Here is a 15,308-nt window from a genome sequence, read left to right as displayed (position 1 = left end):
GTCTTTTCATTCTTACATTTTTTAAATGTTTTTTTGTTTATTTTTGAGAGATAGAGCATAAGCATGGGAGTGGCAGAGAGAGGTGGAGACACAGAATCTGAAGGAGGCTCCAGACTCTGAGCTGTGAACTCATTAACTGTGTGATCATGACCTGAGCCTCAGTCAGACACTTAACTGACTGAGCCACCCAGGTGCCCCAACACTTGGCCAGGTGCTCTAAGTACTAACGTTCTCCTTCCTTAGTTCTTAAATAAAATCTAAGGTTTAAAAATTTTTTGGTTTGATTCTCCTTTTATGCAGGAGCTCTGCTGATGTAATGGTAAGGAATTAGGGGAAGTGCTAATCACAGACTCATGATTACTTTTTAATCTTGTGTCTGTACCCTGGGGCTATTAACTTTCACTAGAGCTCCACAGTATTCCACCTCTCTACCCCCACTCCTTAGGTCAGGCAGGAGTTGAGCATTTCTCTTCACTGGGTCATTTTGGGTCTGGTGAAACCCTAGTATTTTGTTAGGCTATGGTAAAACAGTTTTTCATGAGAGCAGGCCTTGTTAAGATGGAATGATCCCCAAGCATATTGCAGAACAGCCACATTACTCATTCTCTGCCAGAAACCCAAGGTTTTTGGCCAATTTTCCCTGAGAATTTGGTAGAGCTCAGGGAGGTAAAACAAAAAAGGTGTAGGGGTGCCTGGATGGCTCAGTTGGTTAAAGGCCCGACTTCAGCTCAGGTCATGATCTCCCCATTCCCAAGTTCAAGCCCCCTGTCGGGTTCTGTGCTGATAGCACAGAGCCTAGAGCCTGCTTTGGGTTCTTTGTCTCCCTCTCTTTCTGCTTCTCTCCCATTCATGCTCTGTCTGTGTATCTCTAAATAAACATTTAAAAAATTAAAGTTTATGTGTGTTTTGGGTTCCTTCCTTCCTTCCTTCCTTCCTTCCTTCCTTCCTTCCTTCCTTCCTTCCTTCCCTCCCTCCTTCTTTCCTTTTAAGTAATCTCTACACTTAACATGGTGCTCAAAACCAAGACCCTGAGACCGGGGGTCACACACTCCGACAAGTCAGCCAGATGCCTCCAAAGCCAAATTTTAGTCCTTGTAGTAACTTTAGTTACTGTGCTGAGTTAAGTGATGCCAAGAAGGCCAAGACAAATAAAAGGGAGTGAAAAAGAGGAAGGGCAAAGGAAGCATGATGGAGAATGGGACAGGGCCTTTGCTGTTCCTGGAAATTGAATTCTTAGGATTCTCTTCTGCAGTTACCAGTGTGATCTAACTTATTCTGCACAGAAGTAGTCAGTCTTTGTGGAGTGAGTAGTCTAGGAGACTGTCGCCTGAGGCTCTGCAGTTGTAAATGGGATCAATTCCTTGATTTCTCTTTTTCCTGCTTCATTATTGTTGTTTAAAAATGCAACCAATTTCTGTGCATTGATTTTATATCCTGTGACTTTCCTGGCTCTTGTATCAGTTCTACCAGGTTTTTGGTGGACTGTTGGGTTTTCCACATAGAGTATCATGTTCTCTGCGAACAGTGAGAGTTTGACTTCCCTTTGCTGATGTAGATACCTTTTAGCTCTTTGTGTTTGCCGAGGCTAGGACTTCCAAACACTATGTAGAATAATAGTGGCAGTAATAATCCCTGTCATGTTCCTGACCTTAGGAGTAAAGTTCTGTTTTTCTCCATTGAGGGTGATATTAGCGGTGGGTCTTTTGTATATAGCTTTTATGATCTTGAGGTATGATCCTCCTATCTCTACTTTCTTGACAGTTTTTGTCAAGAAAGCTTGCTGGGTGGTGCCTGAGTGGCTTAGATGGTTATGTGTCTGACTTCAGCTCAGATCATGATCTCACGGTTCGTGGGTTCAAGCCCTGCGTCAGAGTCTGTGCTGGCAGCTAGCTCAGAGCCTTGAGGCTGTCTTTGGATTCTGTGTCTCCCTCTCTCTGACCCTCCCCTGCTCATGCTGTCTCTCTCTCTCTCTCAAAAATAAATAAAACAGTAAAAAAATAAAAAATCTTGCTGTATTTTGTCAAATGCCAGCCCTCTAACTATTGAGAGCATCATATGGTTCTTATCATTTGTTTTAATAAATCACATTGATTTGCAGATAATGAGCCAGCCCTGCATGCAAGGAAAGATCCCACTTGATCATGGTGAATGATTCTTTTAATATATTGTTGGGGGGAGGGGGGTGGTGCCTGCGTGGCTCAGTCAGTTAAGCGTCCGACTTCGGCTCAGGTCATGATCTCATGGTTCGTGGGTTCGAGCCCCGCGTCGGTGTCTGTGCTGACAGCTCAGAGCCTGGAGCCTGTTTCAGGTTCTGTGTTCCTCTCTCGCTCTGCTCCTTCCCTGCTCATTCTCTGTCTCTCTCACTCTCTCAAGGATAAATAAACATTAAAAAAATTTTTTTAAAAAGTATATTGTTGGATCTGGTTTGCTAGTATCTTGTTGAGAATGTTTGCATCCATGTTCATCAAGAAAGTTGGTCTGTAGTTTCCCTTTTTAGTGGGGTCTTTGTCTGCTTCTGGAATCAAGGTAATGCTGGTCTTATAGAATGAGTTTGGAAGCTTTCTTTCCATTTCTATTTTTTGGAACAGCTTCAAAAGAATAGGTGTTAATTCCTCTTTAAATTTTTGGTAGAATTTCCCTGGAAAGCCACCTGGCTGTGGACTCATGTTTGGAGATTTACTGATTCACTTTCTTTACTGGTTATGGGTCTGTTCAAATTTTCTATTTCTTCCTGTTTTAGTTTTGGTAGTTTATATGTTTCTAGAAATTTGTCCATTTCTTCCATATTACCCAATTTGTTGACATACACTTATCATTTGTATTTCTGCAGTGTTATCTCTCCTCTTCATTCGTGATATTATTTATTTGGGTCCTTTTTCTGTTTGGTCAAACTGGGTAGGGGTTTATCAGTTTTGTTAATTTCAAAGAACTAGCTCCTGGTTTCATAGATCTGTTCTACTATTTTGTTTTGTTATTTGTTTTTGATATCGTTGGTTTCTGATTTTGTCTTTAATTATTTCCCCTTTTCTGCTGGCTTTTTGGCTTTATTTGCTGTTACTTTTCCAGTTCTTTTAGGTGTAAGGTTAGGTTGTGTATTTGAGACCTTTCTTCTTTCTTTAGGAATGCCTGGATTGCTATGTATTTCCCTCCTAATGCCCACCTTTGCTGCATCCAAGAGGTTTTGGGCTGTCGTGTTTTCTTTTTCATTGGTTTCCATGCAGTTTTTAATTTGCGCTTTAATTTCTTGGTTAGCCTAATCCTTCTTCAGTAGGATGTTCTTTAATACCCAAGTATTTGTGGTTTTCCAAATTTTTCCTGGTAGTTGATTTCATGCTTCATGGCGTTCTGGTCTGAAAATAAGCAAAATATTTTTGTGCTTGTTGAAGGCTGATTTATGTCCTAGTATGTGATCTCTTCTGGAGACTATTTCATGTGCACTCAAACAATGTGCTTTCCTGCTTTAGAATGAAATGTTCTGAATATATCTGTTAAGTCCATATATGGTCCAGTATGTCTTTCAAAGCTATTGTATCCTTGTTGATTTTTGCTTAGATGATCTGTCCATTGCTGGTAATTGGAGTGTTGAAGTCCCCTATTATTACGGTATTATTTTCAAAGAGTTTCTATATGTTTGTGATTAATTGAGGTGTTCTGCATTGGGGGCATACATGTTTACAATTGTTAGATCTTCTTGGTGGATAGGTCCCTTGATTGTGATATAATGTCCTTCTTAATCTCTTGTTACTGTCTTGTTTTAAAATCTAGTTTATCTGATGTAAATATGGCTATACCAGCCTTCTTTTGACAACCTTTAGCATGATAACTGTTTCTCTATCCACTTACTTTTAATCTACAGGTGTCTTTAGATCGAAAATGAGTCTCTTGTAAGCAGCATATAAATGGGTCTTGTTTTCTTAGTGCATTTTGATACCCTATGTCTTTTCATTGGAGCATTTACTTGGTCCATTTAGGGTGAGTACTGAAAGATAAGAATTTAGTGCCATTTTGTTGCCTGTTGAGTTGGTGTTTCTGATGATGCACTGTGGTCTTTTCTACTCTTTGTTGCTTTTTGTCTTTTTTGTTTGATTTTTGTCTTCTCCACTCAGAGGGTCCCCCTTAAAATTTCTTTTAGGGCTGCTTTAGTGGTCATGAACTCTTTTAGATTTGTTTTTCTAGGAAACATTTTTATCTCTCTGTTTTGAATGACAGTCTTGCTGGATTAAGAATTCATGGCTGCATATTTTTTCAGTTCAGTACTTTGAAGACACCCTGCCACTCTTTTCTGGCCTACCAAGTTTCTGTGGATAGGTCTGCTACAAACCTGATCTGTCTTTTCTTAAAGGTTAAGGACTTTTTTTCCCTTGCTGCCTTCATAACTTTTTCCTTGTCTGTGTATTTCATGAATTTGACTATCATATGCCTTATTGATCATTGGTTTTTGTTGAATCTTAATGGGAGTTCTCTGTGCTTCTTGGGTTTTGATATCTGTGTCCTTCCTCAGATTAGGAAAATTTTCGAGTATAATTTGCTCACATAAACCTTCGGCCTCCTTTTCTCTTTCTTCATCTTCTTGGACTCCTATGATTTGGATGTTATTCCTTTTTAATAAGTCTCTAAGTCTTGTAGTGTATTTTTTTTTTTTTTTTGCATTTCTTTCCCTATTTTGAGCTTCATTATTCTCCATAATTTGACCTTAATATCGCTGATTGGCTTCTCTGCTTTGTCCATTTATGCCGTTGTGGCATCCATTCAAGATCGCATCTTGGTTATAGCATTTTTAATTTCATCCTGATTAGATATTACTTCTTTTATCTCTACAGAAAGGGATTCTATGCTTTTTTCAGCCCCAGCTAGTATTCTTAGTATTGTGGTTTTAAATTCTAGTTCAGAGATCAGATTATCTGTGATTAAGCCACTTGTTGTCATGTCCTCTTTCTTTTGGAGTGAATTCCTTCATTTTGTTATTTTGAAGGAAGAAAAAAAAATATGACACATAAAAATGAAAACACGGGTGCCTGGGTGGCTTAGTTGGTTAAGCATCCAACTTTAGCACAGGCCATGATCTCATGGCTTGTGAGTTCGAGCCCTGTGTCAGGCTTTGCTCTGACAGCTCAGAGCCTGGACCCTGCTTCACATTCTGTTCCGGTATCTCTTTCTCCCTGCCCTGCTTGTGTGCACTCATATGCTCTCTCTCAAATATAAATAAACATTTAAAATATTTTTTAAAAACCCCAGAAAATCATATAAAGGAAGCTAAATTCTAGATGTGCTTTGGTCTACTTGTTGAAAGAAGCTGGATGGAATACAGTAAAAAGGGAGAGAAGAAAGAAAAAAGTTTAAAATTTAAAAATGAAATAAAACAAAATAGAAAATTGTCAAAAAGAAAAAATTAAAAATTGTCTTTGGAAAAAAATTAAAAACTATGTAGTAGAACAAAGTGAAATAAAACAGATAAAACAGAATAGAATAAAACTTAAAAACGTAAACATTAAAAATTAGCAAAATATAAATTTTCCCTTTGAAAATTTTAAAAATGAAACAAAATAGAATAAAAAATGTTTTTAAATAGGTGCGCCTGGGTGACCCAGTTAAGCCTCTGACTTCAGCTTAGGTCATGCTCTCACGGTCTGAGTTCGAGCCCCACTTCGGGCTCTGTGCTGACAGCTCAGAGTCTGGAGCCTGCTTGGCATTGTCTCCCTCTCTTCTTATCTCTGCACCCCCCCACTCATCTCTCTCTCTCTCTCTCTCTCTCTCTGTCAAGAATAAACATTAAAAAGACAAACTTTTGAAAAAAGTAAAATTTTTAATTTTTTAATTTAATAAAATTTTTTTAAATTGAAATTTTTATTTAAAGAAAAAAAATAAAGGAAGGCAAAAAAAAAAAATCCACAACAAAAACAGAAAAAAAACCTGGAACTAATACATGAACCAGAAAACAAAATGAAACCTGAATGAAGTTATATCCATTTCCCCTAGTACTTAAACTGTGAAGCACTCTCTTGTCTGTACACTAAGCAGGTGAAGGGACTTACTTATGTTGTTCCTCTAGGGGATGTGCTTGGAGAGCACAGTTGGAGGGCACAGTTGGTCCGGGCTTGGTGTAATGGCTCTGTTCTCCACTAGGTGGCACTGCTTAGCTTACTGGGGTGAATCTGTGTGGTATACAAGTGTCTAGGTGGAGAGGTGGAAATGGCTTCCACCTCCCTAGTCTCTGGTTTAGGAACTTCAGGTTCTTACCCACCTGCAATCAAGCACCCCTCCTCTTTCTCAGGTCTTTGCCCACTCTCCGCCCCTACCCTGTACATGCCCTAGCCTTCCACCTGCTAGGTAGATGGCTTCTCCTTCCAGTGTTTTATCAGATCAGATTGTGTTTCAAAACCTCAGTACTTGAGACCCTTGCTGCTTGGACTGGCGCTGTCTCTCGGGGGGGTGGGGGGTGGGGGGGGGAAAGGGTCTAGCAAAGGCTTCGTGCTGGCTTGCCCCCAAAAAACATTCGTGTGATTGTGCGGTGGCAGAGGTTCAGAGATTTTGGCAAATTACAACACAGCACCAGTTCTTACTGTACTCTCTCGTCTTTGTCCCAATACCAGCAAACATGGCTACTCTCCAGGGTCTGCTTGGGACCTTTGCCTGTGGTGAGGCCGTATGGCCTCTACCAAATGCTTTCCAACCAGGGGAACTGCTTCTTTAGGAGTGGCACACGAGCCCTGAAAACCTACTGCCTGCTCCTGGGTATTCATTTTGTTTCCTCAATAGAGCACCGCCAGGCACTCAGCCCTGGAACTTCAGACTGTGCTCCACTATTTATTGAATCCTGGTGGTATTGAAACCCTCTCCTTTTCTTCCCGGTTTGGGAAAATGTATTTCTTGTTCATTCCCCTGCAAATGTTTTCACTCTTTGCCTCTTTCTCTCCAGCTACTTTTGGAGGAGTGTTTTTCTTGCACTTTCCCTCTTTCTCTGGCTTCCCCACAAAATGAGCTCCCTACCCTCTGTGGTTTTTCTATCCCCCAGTTTACTCTCCTCACTGTGTACCTGCCAAGTTCTGTGGCTCAAGTTTTGCAGATGGTTGTGTCAAGCCTCAGATCAGTTTCCTAGGTGTGCAAAATGGTTTGGTGGTAATCTAGCTTCATTTCAGGGTCGAGACAACCTGAGAGTCTCCGTGCTGCTCCACCATGTTTTCTCCTCCCTCCTTTTAGATTTTGTATGTTTACTCTTCATGAGCATATTTCCTTTGTGTCCATCAGCATTGTTGTAATAATCACTTTAAAATCTTTGCTAAATCAAAACGTATTTTATCTTATAAGAGGTGTCTGAGTATTGTTTTGTTTTCATGTTTCTCATAGGTCTTCTAAATTTGGACTGTATACTGGACATTATAAACGATAACCTTGCAGAGCCTATTTTGTGTGTTACATTTCTCCAGAGGATGTCTTTTTTCTTTCTTTCTTTTTTTTTTTTTTTACAATTTTGTTTTAGCAGAGACCATAAATTTGATTGATTCAACTGCAAACTCTGTCTTTCTTGCAGAGAGAGTAGCTAAAAACATTATTGTCATTAGCTACTATTTTGATAGTGTGTCCTGTGCATATATAGTTCCAGTGATTTGAGTAGAATTTAAATACCAATTGGAGATTTCCTCCTTTGGTCTTCTCCTTTTCACATTTCTCCCTCTTTTCTAGGTGCAGTGGTTGTTTTGAAATCTGTCCCCTGACTTTTCTAGCACCAAAGCTATAGTTTTCTGTTTTAGCCAAACTTTCCTATGGTAGCGATGGGGACCTGCCCTCAGGCCAAATGCCATGAATAAAAACTCACTTAGGGTCTTCCTGTCTTCTAAGTATTGATGTCCTCTCCAGTTTTTATTTACTTTACAGGGCCTTCAGATAGTAGTTTTGTAATACTTTGCCCAGGGTTTATAGTTACAATCAATGGGAAAATTGGTCAAAGAGGAACTACTCCGCTGATACTGGAAATGGAAATTCTCCATATTACCAATGAAGGTTGGAATTTTAGTTGTCTTAAAATAGTAGTAAAACTAGTGTTTATATGATACATCTTTGTCATAAAAGCACTTTAGATTATCTGAGCCATCATGATTGTTAATGATGTAGTAGGCAGAAGACTAATGCATAGGTGCTGCTATATTAAGTGCTAAGAACCAGGGCAGAAAGTGAATTTGGACTCTAATTCAGTATTCATGTAGCACAGTATGGTAACCTAAAGCAAAAAGTTGGGGAGGAAGATAAAAACTTGAGCTATAGAACCAAAAGCAGAATTTTGTCCCTTTTGGAAAATGAGACCATCACTAGGTAAATGGACGTGAAAAGTAAATAAAATATTGTCTTGCTTACATGATTTGTTCATAAGTTCCTTTTTTTTTTCAATTTATTTTTTAAGTTTATTTATTTTGAGAGAGAGAGAGCACATGTGCACAGGAGGGGCAGGGAGAGAGTGATTTCAAGCAAGGTCCCCGCTGTTGGCACAGAACCCAATGCAGAGCTCAAACTCAGGAACCACGAGATCATGACCTGAGCCAAAAGCCACCCAGGTGCCCCTTTCATAGGTTTTTTATCTATCTGTCTGTCTGTCTGTCTGTCTGTCTGTCTGTCTGCCTGCCTGCCTGTCTGCCTGTCTCTGAGAGACGGAGATAGAGACAGAGTAAGTAGGGGAGGATCAGAGCTAGAGGAAAATACAGAATCTGAAACAGCCTCCAGGCTCTGAGCTAGCTGTCAGCACAGAGCCCGGTGAGGGGTTCGAACCCACAAACTGTGACATCATAACCTGAGCCGAAGTCCGGCGCTTAACTGACTGAACCACCCAGGTGCCCCATCATAGGTTCTTTAAATTTTAGTGTAAGCTTCCTTGGACCCTTGGAAAAGGATTGCTTATCTTCTTTACCTTTTCTATTCATGGTGACACAGTTTATCACTGTTTCCCTACCTCTTATTCTTTCTCCTGGGATTCATTGTTTCACTGTATTACTTTTACTTTTTAAAACATCACAATTTGTACTTTTTAAAAAACTTTACTTTCTGATTATTGTACTGTAAGCTTCTTGAAGAGAGTGACCATGTTTTTTGTATGCCCAGCTCTTAAGTCTAGTGTCTAATGTGTTAGATGCTCAGTCTGTATTTGTTGACGTACACATTAGTATAAAGGGGTGCTAAGAGTTATAAAAATCTGTCATAGTCAGTCTTATCCCCTTTAGTACAGATGAAGTTTTTATCAAACTAGATTTTTGAAGGAAGTGATAGACAGTAGTTAAGTTACTTTGGGAGTGTTCTAAACTGGGAAGAGGATCAGACTGGCAAGAAGATTTGGGGGAATTAGTAAATATATTGAGAGGAGTTCATCAGTAATGTGTACATTAGCAGTGAAAAAATTTTTTTTAATTTATTTTTGATCAAGAAAGAGAGCAAGTGCGGGGATGGGCAGAGACAGTAGGAGACAGGGGATCCCAAGCTGGCTCTGTACTGACAGCAGAGAGTATGATTGTAGGGCTCAAACTCACCAACTATAAGATCATGACCTGAGCCAAAGTTGGATGCTTAACTGACTGAGTTTTACATAAATACAGAGAAACCTATGAGATAGGAGGGGAAAATTTTTTAATGGCATAAGACTAGGCAAATCGATAGTATGGAGTACTAGAAAATCCACACAACAAGAGTAGTATAATGAGTTTGAAAGGCTGATTGAGTGGATCATCTTGAGTAGTAAGACACCTCGGGCATGGTGATGAGTTACGAAAAGCATTTAGTCCCTTCCCTTCCATCTGTGTTTCAGTATTCCAAGTTTGTGAGATAAGAGAGGGAGTTAAAAGCAAATATTTATAGGCTTTTATAATCAGATTTCTTTGTTTAAAAAAAAAAAAAAACTTTCTTGTTCCTCAGCTGTTGGACAAGCACAAGAATACAGAAAGCATGGTTGAGCTTCTGGACTTGTATCAAATGGAGGATGAAGCGTATAGCAGCCTTGCAGAAGCCACAACTGAACTGTATCAGTATTTACTACAGCCATTCCGAGATATGAGAGAACTTGCCATGCTACGGAGACAGCAGATCAAGGTATTGTTGTTTTTTTTTTAACCTACATAGTAGCCTCCCTGTTTTATAGTCTCTACTTGGCTAGCCATACATCTTAATTACAAGAAGAGCTTTTCAAAAATGCTGATAGGTGGTCCTTTCTCCCCAAAGATTCTATTTTGCTACATTCAGGTTATATACAGCCTGAGAACCTCATTTTTAAAGTATCTCAAAGGTGATTCTGTTGAATAGCTAGGGATGAGAAGAATCTAGAAAGTAATGTTGTAGATAAATTGAGAAATTCCCATCTTTGTCCCATTTTCTTGTACTTTTCTTCTCCTTTTTGCTATTTTGAGTATTGTGTAGCCCTTGGCTTCTTTACCAGAAGTTATGGGAAAAATTTTTCTGGGAAGACCTTAGTTTAGTTAGTAAGTTTTTATTCATCTTGAGAGTGAGAGGAGGAGGCTGAGGCCGAGGGAGAGAGAATCCCAAGGATGCTCCCCCATGTCAATGCAGAGCCCTATGCAGGGTTGGAATGTACAGTCTGTGAGATTGTGATCTGAGCTGAAATCGAGAGTTGGACACTTAAGGGGTGTCTGGGTGGCTAAGTTGGTTGAGTGTCCGTTTTTGGCTCAGGTCATGGTCTTGTGAGATGGAGCCCTGTATTGGGCTCTGTGCTGACAGCTCAGAGCCTAGAGCCTGCTTCAGATCCTAGATCTCCCTCTCTCTCTCTGCCCCTCCCCTACCCATGCACTGTCTCTCTGTCTCTCCCATCTTTTGAGCAAGTGATAAGTTTTTCTTCTCTTTTCTCTTTAAAAAAATTTTTTTAATGTTTATTTTTGAGAGAAAGAGACTGAGCATGAGCAGGGGACCAGCAGAGAGAGGGAGACACAGAATCTAAAGCAGGCTCCAGGCTCTGAGCTGTCAGTACAGAGCCCAGTGTGGGGCTCCAACCCTCCAACTGAGAGATCATGACCTGAGCCAAAGTTGGATGCTTAACGAATGGGGCCACCAAGGCACCCCATGAATATTTTCTTTTTATGATGTTCTTTTAGCTATTCTTCTATGTCTTTCTGGGAAATGAACAAGTGTACTTAGGTCCATAAAATTTCTTCCTGATCCCTTGGGAAGATATCAAGCAGTGAAGCTAAAGCTGTATTTATGGAGCAATTTATGGTTTTTGGAGAAGCTGGAGGTTGTAAAATCAGTCATCTAAACTTTTACCTTAAGAAGCTAGCAAAACCAGGGCACTTGGGTAACTCAATTGGTAAAGTGTCCAACTTCAGCTCAGGTCATGATCTTGCAGTTCATGAGTTTGAGCCCCCCATTATTTTCTGTGCTGACAGCTCAGACCCTGGAGCTTGCTTTGAATTCTGTGTCTCCCTTTCACTCTACTCCTCCCTCTCCTGCTCATGCTCTCTCTCTCTCTGTCCCAAAAATAAACATTAAAACAATTTTTTTAAGAAAAGAGTTAGCAAAAGAGAACAAGTTAAACCCCAAAAATTAAATTAATAGAGTGGGGGTCAATGAAAAAGAAACAAACAGGTGAAAAAAAAAATGAGTGAAACCAAAACCTGGTTATTTGGTGTATAAAAATCCCCATATATTTTATATTTCTAGGTGATTTGATTTTTTAAAAAGAACCACATATTGGGGCACCTGGGTGGCGATGTTGGTTAAGCATCTTATTGTTGGTTTTGGTTCAGGTTGTGATCTCATGATTCATGGGATCTAGTCTGCATCATGCTCTGTGCTGACAGCGCTTGGGAGCCTGCTAGGGATTCTCTCTCACCCTGCTCCTCCTTTTATGCATGTGTGTGCCCTCTGACTCTCTCTAAATAAACATTAAAAAAAAATGTTAAACACACATCTGTTATGTCATTACTCCAGTTCTATAGTTGTTAAAAGTTTGTACAGAAATAGGAACAAATTGTTACCAATAAATTACAGAACTTAGATTTCTTAGAAAAAATACAAATTATCAAAATAAATTCAAGGAGAAACTGAAGAATATTGATAGTTATATATTAACAGTTGAAGTCATAGTTAAACACCTTCCTGCAAAGAAATCTAAAGGTTCAGATGACATCCTTTGAGATTCATCAAACATTATTTAAGGAAGAAATTATGCCAGTTCTACAAAAACTCAGAAAATAAAGGCAGGAGTACTTCCCATCTTCTTTTTTTAGGCCAGCATTATTCTGATATTAAAATCAAATGACATTATAGAAAGGGGTGTTTGGAGGTAAGTTAAGCATCAGGTCATGATTTCAAGGTTGGGCTCAATGCCAACAACAAGGAACTTGCTTGGGATTCTCTCCCACCCCACCCCATATCCCTTGTGTGTGTGTGAGTGCATGTGCTCTCTCACTCTCAATAAAGATGATACAGTATATATGATTAGGGCTTATCTTAAATGCAAGGTTGGCAAAAATAAACCAGTATAGAGGCATCTGGGTGACTTAGTTGGCTGAGTGACTGTTGGTCTTTGCTCTGGTCATGATTTCATGGCTCATGAGTTCTGGGCTCTGAGCTGGCACTGTAGAGCCTGCTTGGGATCCTCTCTCTGCCCCTCCCCTGCATGCTTGCTGCTTATGTGTCCCTCTCTCTTGGTTGTGTGTGTGTGTGTGTGTGTGTGTGTGTGTGTGTGTGTGTGTCTTCCTCCCTCTCCCTGTTCCTCTCCCTCCCTTTCTCTTCAGTAAAATACATATTTTAAAAAATAAACAAACCAAGGGTGCCTGGGTGGCTCAGTTGGTTAAGCATCTTACTTTGGCTCAGGTCATGATCTCTGAGTTTGTGATTTAGAGCCGCATGTTGGGATCTGTGCTGATGGCTCAGAGCCTGGAGCCTGCTTTGGTTTCTGTGTCTTTCACTCTCTCAAAAAACGAACAAACAGTTTTTAAAAATTTAAAAAAAAAAAAAAAAATTAACCAGTGTAAGTTACCGCATTAAAGGAGGAAAATCAAAAGAAAAGCATTTAACAAAGGTCCCTTGCCATTCACGATAAAAGCTTAGCACAGTAGGAGGAAACAAATTTTCTCAACTTGATGGTATATTTGAAAAGCCTAACTTGCATCATACGTGCTGGTGAATGACTAAATTTTATTCCTCAGTTATTGGGAACAAGGTAAGATTGTTTACTCTCTACACTTTTATTCTGTATTGTTCTAAAGTTTGTAGCCAGAAAAAAATAAAAGGCATATATAAATTGAAGGGGCAAAATAAAGCATTCTGTACTTCTACATCACATAATTATATATATAAAATACCCTAAAGAATCTTATAAAAACAAAGCTGTTGCAAATAATTCGTAAATTTGGTTACAAGGTCAATATTAAAAGTTCATCCACGTTTTCTGTCTTCTTGAAACTAAAGATTTTTAAATGCCATTATTAGCATCTCTGAACATGAAGTCTTTAAGAAGAAGTTTTACAAGATATGTGAAAGTTCTTTATACTAAAAATTAAAAATTTTGCTGAAGAACATGAAGTGTACCTAAAGAAATGAGAAGATCAAGTTAATGGTTTGAAAGACTATGTTTAGATGCCAGTTTTTGGTTGAAATGTACATTCAAGCTAAAATATAGTAGGTTTTTCTTTTTTTATGGCAACTCACTAGCTAATTACAAAATGTTAATGGAAAGACAAGGGAACTAGAGTAGCATTAACAATTTTGGAAAAGATAAAATTGGAGGGCTTATTGCCTGATTTTTTAAGAAATATTTTTTCCTATTATTTTTCAGTGTTTATTTTTGAGAGAGTGTGAGCAGGGGAGGGACAGAGAGAGAGAGAGAGGGAGACACAGAATCCGAAGAGTGCTCCAGGCTCTGAGCTGTCAACACACAGCCTGACGTGGGGCTTAAACTCAACCAGTATTAAGATCATGACCTGGCTTGAAGTCAGACACTTAAAAAACGAAGCCATATAGGTGCCCCCTTTTAATTTCTTTTTAATGTTTGTTTATTTTTGAGAGAGAGACAGGCAGAGCTGTGTGGGGTGGGGTAAAGAGAGGAACGGAGACACAAAATCCTAAGCAGGCTCCAGGCTCTGAGGTTAAGTTAGTACAGAGCCCAACCTGGGGCTTGAACTCAGGAGCCATGAGATTCTGACCTGACTTGAAGTCAGATGCTTAACCAAGTGAGCCACCCAGGTGCCCCTAAAATTCCTTTTTAAAAATATTTTTAAAATGTATTTATTTTTAGAGAGACAGAATGAGCAGGGAAGAGAAAGAAAGAATCCAAGCAGGTTCTACACTTCAAGCGTGGCCCTAGTAGTGGGGCTTTAGCTTATGAACTACAAGATAATGACCTAAGCCGAAACCAAGTGTCTGATGCTTAACCCACTGAGCCACTCAGGGGCCTCTATTACCTGATTTAAACACTTAGTAAAAAGCTAGAGAATTCCAAACCTAAAAAAAAAAAAACAAAAAACAAAACAAAATTTAAAAACTACAGAATTCCAGACATTGTAGTATTGGTTTAAGATAGAAATATAGATCAACAGAATAAAATAGAATCCAGAAATAGATGCATAGTTATATAATAAATTTTCCATCAGATGAGAGAGCAGTTTGGGAGGGCGGGGGAAGAATCCTCATTCCAACAAATGGTTACTAGAACTGAATACCCATATATAAAAATCAATCTCAATTCTTATACCATATACAAAAATTAACTTGAAAGCTATCTTAAACCTGATTTACCTATCAAGTTACTTATTAAAAAAAAAAAGACACATGAAGTAATAGCTGAGTACACCCAGGGACGCTTAAAATTGTCATCATGGAAATTCAGGTGAAAGCCATAATGAGTTACGCATCCATTAGAATAAATAACAATTAAAAATTCTGGGGTGTCTGGTTGAATCAGTTAAATGTCTGACTCTTGATTTTCGCTCAGGTCATGATCTCACAGTTCATGACATCAAGACCCGTGTTGGGCACTGCTGTCAGCGCACAGTTGCTTGGAATTTTCTCTTGGCTCTATGTGACTCCCCCTCCCCCACAATGGGTCCATGGGAGGGCTGCCTCTCTCTCAAAATAAACATTTTGAAAGGGCTGCTCTGCTGAGGATGTAGAGCAACTAGAATTTTTACATTGCTAGCACATTTTATATTGTTATAACTACTTTGGTAAACAGGCTGTTTCTTCAAAACTTAAATGTATACATATCTTACTACTCACCTGTTCAAATAATAGTTATTTATACAAGAGAAATGAAAACCTCTGTTCATAAAGAAGGTTTATAGACTAATACTCATGCCACCTTTCTTCTCTCAGCCTCCATG

General features: G+C 39.2%; 1 protein-coding gene across 1 annotated transcript in view; it reads left to right on the top strand.

Moving 5' to 3' along the window:
* The window catches only part of JMY (junction mediating and regulatory protein, p53 cofactor), a 95,674-nt gene that overhangs the window by 29,553 nt on the left and 50,813 nt on the right, over window positions 1–15,308 (top strand). Inside the window, exon 2 of the mRNA XM_077759891.1 lies at window positions 9,892–10,065. Coding sequence (XP_077616017.1) covers window positions 9,892–10,065 — 174 coding nt within the window. The remainder of the gene's footprint in view (window positions 1–9,891; window positions 10,066–15,308) is intronic.

Source organism: Crocuta crocuta, unplaced genomic scaffold, assembly GCF_008692635.1.
Source record: "Crocuta crocuta isolate KB4526 unplaced genomic scaffold, BGI_CrCroc_1.0 scaffold162, whole genome shotgun sequence".
NCBI lineage: Eukaryota > Metazoa > Chordata > Mammalia > Carnivora > Hyaenidae > Crocuta > Crocuta crocuta.
Note: the sequence above shows the minus strand (reverse complement) of the source record. Positions and strands in the feature narration are given on the sequence as shown.